The sequence below is a fragment of the Condylura cristata genome, unplaced genomic scaffold (assembly GCF_000260355.1).
Source record: "Condylura cristata isolate star-nosed mole 26May11 unplaced genomic scaffold, ConCri1.0 scaffold00034, whole genome shotgun sequence".
NCBI lineage: Eukaryota > Metazoa > Chordata > Mammalia > Eulipotyphla > Talpidae > Condylura > Condylura cristata.
The window spans coordinates 10,926,129-10,932,614 of NW_004567135.1; the positions used below are offsets into that span (position 1 = coordinate 10,926,129).

At 52.3% G+C, this 6,486-nt stretch overlaps 1 protein-coding gene across 4 annotated transcripts in view; it reads right to left on the minus strand.

Moving 5' to 3' along the window:
* The window catches only part of DDX11 (DEAD/H (Asp-Glu-Ala-Asp/His) box helicase 11), a 27,498-nt gene extending 21,631 nt beyond the window's left edge, over positions 1-5,867 (minus strand). For 3 of the 4 annotated variants that reach the window (XM_012732492.1, XM_012732491.1, XM_012732489.1), the window contains exons 1-2: positions 5,760-5,840; positions 608-755 (exon numbers count right to left, since the gene is read on the minus strand). In XM_012732492.1, the coding sequence (XP_012587946.1) occupies positions 608-751 (144 nt within the window). In that variant the 5' untranslated portion in view covers positions 752-755; positions 5,760-5,840. Of the gene's footprint in view, positions 1-607; positions 756-5,759 lie in introns of all 4 variants that reach the window. The other variant, XM_012732490.1, reaches the window with a different exon arrangement.
* Positions 5,868-6,486: the final 619 nt, after the last annotated feature.

Here is a 6,486-nt window from a genome sequence, read left to right on the forward strand (position 1 = left end):
AAGACTGAGCCCCTAAAGCCACTTCCCAAGTGCCTTGAGAAGATGGGCTGTCAGGCCTGGCTCAGACTTCAGCGCTCTCTCTGGAAAGCTAAATGGCTCCAGGGAAACGCTGCCTGCCAGAGATGTGGGAACAGTGACCACAGTCCTGCCCATCCTCAAAGGACAATCTCCAAGTTAAGTCTCTTCCTGTCCCGGACCAGGAAGAAAAAAATTTAGGGGACCATGACGGGCCCATGACAGGACCCCTCCAGCCCTTACGAACCTTATTCCTGGAGACTAAACCAGTGTTCAGTTTATTAAAAAAAAAAAAAAACCAAAATAATCTTTATCTTTCTCATCATAGCAGCTGTATGCCCAAGAGGTATGGAAAGTTTCAGTGCTATGGTGGTTTCCACTGCCATCCAAACTCTCCTCTGCCTTCAGCCTCATTTTTCTCAGGCCCTGGGGCTGTGTTGAACAATTTGACAGAGGAAGAGAGAAAGTGAAAGAACTACTCTTCCCAACCTCAAACCATAAAATCTCTGCAGAGGCAAATAAGTAAGCCAGGCTGCCCGTGGGCTGAGCGATCGCGTCTCCCAGCCCCGCAGGCCCAGCTACTCATACTCACGGTGCCAGTGGGACTCTCAAATATGCCAATCTTGCCAGTCTCCAACACCCGGTACAGCTCTGCCATGAAGTCTTTTTGGATGGAATAGGGTGTGAAGGGAAAAGGGAAATGGATGTCACCAGCCTCCGTGGTTTTATTAGCCATGGCCCTAGGGGAAAAATAAATAAATCTGGTAACTCACTGAATAGCCAAGACGTACTGGCTTGAAATCTGGAACTGTTCAATACTAGTTATAGAATTTCTCCTTAGGTTGTTGCTTTTCTCCCCAAGCAGAGAAGACACATATGTGTCTTCATGAAGCCTGACGAAAAGCACACGATCTACCTAGCAATGTTTACCAGAAAGGGCTAGCGCAGAAAGCACCCCAAGCGAGCCCGTGCAGAGCCCCCCACCACTGCCCCTCCCTGGGCGGCCTTTGCCTTAGATGCCTTTCGAAGGCCGAAGACGAGATTCCCGCCCAAGGCTTGTGCCGAGGTCAAGGATGGAGGTCACAGATCCCTCTGCGGTATTCTGCGCTCAGTGTCGCAGCGCGGCAACAGCCCTGAGAACTGCTCCACTGTGTCCTGCTGTGGGAGACGCCCAGTGAAACCACAACACAGGCAGAAGTGAAAGCCCAGCTTCTCCCCCAGCACAAGTCAACAGCCACCCCCCACTTTCCATGTATCTTTCATTTCCGTCTTAGCTCATCCTACCTGTCATTTCTAGTCCAACCAGAGTCATTTCCTAGAAATTTTCTGGCCTCAAGAAATAAAAGCTTTCTGGCTGGTCTAGTCTCCTCCTGGTGGCCAAGCTCTGGCTGGACACGCTTCCCAACACTAAGACCGCAGCATCATCTCTGTCCTTGCTGGCCTAAGTCTAAGCAAACAGCTCTGCCCTATGTTAATTTCACCCTTTCTCTCCTCTTGTGAACCTCTAAGGTAGCTTTTACATACCCTTTCTCCCCCAGTCACCAGCTGGAGGATTAGTTCTTCCACCCTGGCTCCCACACGGCTCTTTGGCAGTCCCTGCTCCAAGCCAGTGAGCAGGCCCACCTCTGCAGGAACTGTAAGCCCCTAAACGTTGCATTTCATCACTCTTCCTCCCACCAGGGAGGATGAGTAGGGCGGCAAGAAAGCCTTGGTTACCAAACTTTAGAATGACAACATGAAACAATACGGAACAGAAGTAATTATTATTTCACTTCCCTGTAGGTGGTAATTATGGATCTCATTATTCCAGAGCAGCACAAGCTAAATCATAAGTTAAAGAAGGGTTTAGATAAATCCAGGAATAACGGGTTCGCTAAGCGCTGTTCAGGGTGTTTCGAGTAAGTTTCTGCCTCCCTTCAGGCCGGCGGCACAACCAGCAAGTGACCTCCCGTAAGTTCCCCCAGACTCCCCGCCACCGAGGAACACACCGGCTCATCTTCACTCCCCAGTTACCACTTGTTATTTACTTAGGTACACACTACTGCCACGCTCAGCTATGTCTCCCCAAAATTCTTGTGTTAAGCCCCAAAGCCCCCCATGGGAGACTGACTGGAGATTGGGCTTTTAAGGTCGTTAAGGGTAAACATAATAATAATAATAATGGCGCAGGTTTGTGCTGTTAATTTAGCCGTGAACCACCACAGGCTCTTGTCTGAAAAGGCATAGAAAGGAATTCGCAGACATTTTAGATGAGCAGAAACGAACTTAAAGTACAGTTTATCGAAAGGAAGAAAGGCCTGCCAAGGGGCAGTGGGTCCTGTCTAGGGATATTTAAACCATTTCTTCCCTCTATTCCAAAACCTGGTCATCCTCTCTGTGACTGGCTCGCTGCCAGGGGCCATTCTCCCAGGGCAGCTGTGTCCAGCTTCCCAGCTCTCCTCTCAGAGTTTGCCTCCCCTGACCAAAGTCGTCTTCTCTCAAGTTCTGCTGTCTTGTTCCGTCCCCCGGGCTTGCTGTCCTCATCGCAGGAGTGTCTTTTGGTTAGAATTTACTGTCCTCATCTCAGAAGCCTGCCTGTAGGCACGGCTCCTGCGGCTGCCAGTTAACCCTAACTTATCCTGGGACTCAGTAAGTGTGGTCCCCATGTAGTTTTTGGCGTTAGTGGGGGTCCCTGGGTTCACTCTGGGAAAGGGACAGGAGATCACACAATGGGCTCCGTCTCCGTACCTTCACCTTTCACGTTTGGGGCCTGCACTCTAGACAGGCCTTCAGCAGTCTGCTACCTGTTTGGATCTTCTGCTCTGTAACCCAGACACTGCACTTGAGGACCCAGTTTTCTATGGCTGTGTCAATGGCCATGCTAACCCCTTCTGCCCAACTCCCGGTGTGAGTCAACCTTGTGATGTTTCCTTTCTATTCTTTCCTCCATCAGTCCTACTCCACAAGGACTGGGGACCTTATAAAAGGTGGAAAGGAAGGGAAATGGGGATGGGGACTCTCTTCCAGCCATGAGAAGGCACAGTTAAGAATGTACCATCTGGGGACCATCTTGTGCCACCTGGTGGCACAATGAATTAAGTCTCAGCACTATGAAGCAATCCACAGCCACTCCCGCCAGGGAGCTGACCCCAAGGCACACCAGACCTACTCCAGCTCAACTGCTGCTCCCCTCCGCAGTGTATTTCAGTACACCTGCCTGCTCTGCTCCCCACTCTGTCTCTGGTGAATCCTCTCACCACCACCCCATCTCTGACCTACACTCCAGCTCTTATGTGCATAAATAAATCTTAATTTTAGAAAAGGACCATCTGCGAATCAGGAAGTAGCTGATGCAGTGTGCCGGATAAGCATTCTTATCTGTTGCGTATAACAAGTTTGTCTTCTTGCATTCTAAGGGAAAGGATCTAAGCAGATATTAAGGAAGTTAAACATCAGGTGTTAACAAAGGAAGCTGATGCCCACCAAAAATCTCCCTTTGCCTGCATCCAAATGATGAAGGAAGGAAGGAATGCAGGGGAGACGTCACAAAATTGATTCACTGGGGGGGGGGGGGTTGGGAGAAGGGGTTAGCATAGCCAGTGACACAGCCATGAAATCAAGATCCGCAGGTGCCAATGCTGGCCCCAATGCTGACTTCGATGTTTGCTGAAAGTCCAAGCAGAAAACAAGACTGCTGGAGGCAGTGTCTAGAGCTCAGACCCAAAAGGTGAAAGAAAAGGATATGGAAATGAAACCCATTGGAGGATCTCCTGTCCCTTTCAGATTCTATTCAAAATCAACAAACCTAGGCTTGCAAGGAGTGAGCCCCTCCCAAAGAGATGTCTGTGTCAGGCAGATGCTGCACTGGCTCCGGGCAGTCCTCTGCCCACCTGCGCCTAGGCACTCTCCCTCTTTCCACTCACTCTCCCTCTGTAGGGCAGCAGCCTCCTGCCTGCCCGTGACCTGTACCTGCCAGGACTTCTCTGCATTGAGCATCCAGCAGAAGCTGCTCTCCTAAGGCTGCCCACCTGCAGCCAGGCAGGCCCCTCTCCACAAACCTGTCCCTTTCTGGGCGGCTCTTCCTGCCCACTTGTGCCTATGCAAGTGTCCTTTATTCTCCTGGCAAAACCTTTCCAGAGTGAACCCAAGGACCCCGAACTCCAAAAACAACATCAAAAGGACGTGCTGACCCTTGCCCAGCTCCCTTGTTACTCCTTCGAATAAATAATCCTGCCCTCTACCAAAGAGCAGGACGGTGATGACAGGAAAGAATGCAGGGGAGGCATCACAAGATTCATTCACACAGGCGGATGGGTAGAAGGGGCTAGTGTAGCAATTAATACAGCCATAAAAAAAAAATCAAGATCCTTGACACAGCCATAAAATCACGGTCCACAAGCAGCAAAGCCAGGATTTCCAGACGTCAGCAGGAGGTCCCAGCAAGTCACAGACTGTAGTAGGCTGAAGCTCAGACCCAAAAAGGTAAAAGGACATGGAGATGAAGCTCATTAGGGAAACTCCCGTCTTCCCAAGTTCCACATAGATATTTAAATCAGCAACTGACTAGCAAGGATGGGCCCCTCCCTACCTGAAGAAGAGGATAAAACCAAATGCTACCCCAAAAAGGTGCAGCTCGTCCTGCCCGCTTGTGCCTATTCAAGTGTCCTTTCCTCTCCTGTCTTTCTAATAAATTTACTCTTTAAATATAACTGGGTCTCTGTCTCGTGGACAATCTTGCCCTATGCCGCTGAAAGGGGCGCTCTGGTGAAAACTTTCCCAGAGTGAACCCAAGGACCCCCAACTCCAAAAAACAACATCAGTGCGAGTCCACTGCCTTCCTTAATTTGTTGCTTATCAACAAATTAAACTGCTTTCCTTCTCTTCAAACTGTTTCCTTTTATTGGCTGAGGAACCAAATAGGTCAGCTTCTTGACTCAACACTTCTCAGCTGCAGAACTGAGAGAATAAATGAGTGTTAGTTAAGCTACTCATCTGCCGTATTTCCTCATAGCAAGCCAAGACGTAGCAGGCTTCTCCACAGGTTTTTGCTGCTTTGCAGCTAAAAAGCTTTAACTTCACACACCTGGGAGACAACTGCGCCCTCGCGACTCCACCATCTCTGAATCCGAATCCACAAAGAGCTGCGCTTCTCCAGCAGCTGGAGAGATGGCCCAGCACGGAACCCCACATTCTCACCCTGCTCTGGCCTCGCCTCTCCCAGCTGCATCCTCGGAGCTCACACCTACCTGTAGGAAAAGCCGCTACGTCTCACTCGCCCCGACGCTCCCTCCAAACTGATGAATTCCACTCATTCCGGTCCACTAACTAGACTCGGCTCCACCTACCCTCCAGAGGGCCAGCAGCACCGCGAAACTAACAGTTTGGGCTCCGGGGTCAGACGGCCCCGTGGGGGCACCCACTTATCTCCCTCTAAGTCAACCCCCGAACCCTCGATTTCCTTATCTACAAGGCGGGGTAAGCAGACGCCCCTGGCTCCGCAGAGACCGCTGAGGGAACGGATGTCAAGTGCTCGGTACAGAGCGCCACACCGAACCCCAGGTGGCGCGGGCGCCCGCCCGGGAGACCCCCGATCTCCCGCAGGACCGTCCCCGTGCCTCCCTGCCCCCCTGCACATTTGCTCGCACGTCAATCACACCTGCGCCCGCCCCGGGTTCCAGAATGTTTACAGCGGCCGACTCGCTCCGCCCTCTGCACGAGTCGCCCCCCGCCGCCCTCTTCGCGTTTCTGCCTCTGCCCTTTCCCACCTTCTCGTGCCCAGCCCTGTCACCGCCAGCGCCCCGCTCTCCTCACCGCCGGCAGGTAGGCTCCGCCGCGGCCAGGCCGGTGAGGACTCGGCGGACGCGCCAAGGCGTTTGAACACACCCAGCGCCCCGACGCCGACGTCGGATCCGGGCGGAGCGTGCGGCGCGGCCACGCCCCCACGCCACTGCGCGTGCGCGTCAGGGACTCGGCGGCGGGGCGGGGGCTGGCTGGCTCCTAGCGCCGCTGCGCTGGACTGGCGGGCTCCGGGCGGGCTCTGGGACCGCCCGGCTCGGTCTGGGACGGGTATCTTGAAGACGCTGGGAAAGCTGCTGCTGAGGGACAGAAAAGGGGCCGAATGCCCTTCCCTCGCTGCCCTCCAGACAGCAATGGGCCTTTTTGATTGATGCTTCTCCAATTAGGGCCAAATGTACTAAGCCCTTAACAGGTGACTTGATAAAATTGGTATTTATGCAACACCTATGGGATGGGATGCTGCAGCAAGAATTAGGAAACAGGGTACAATTGAATAAGGTTGAAAACTAAGCCCCCAGTGCGGACCCAGCAGAGAGGTTTGGAAGGTTTGGACAGAATGGGCTGATGGAGGAAGGGATGGAAAAGAGGCATTTCACTTCTTTGTGGTGACGTTGTGGAGAATGGGGTTTTCACGAGCCTTTAAATGACCCATTTTGAATTATATCCATTTCAGGTGGAAAACCAGTGCCCCCGGAT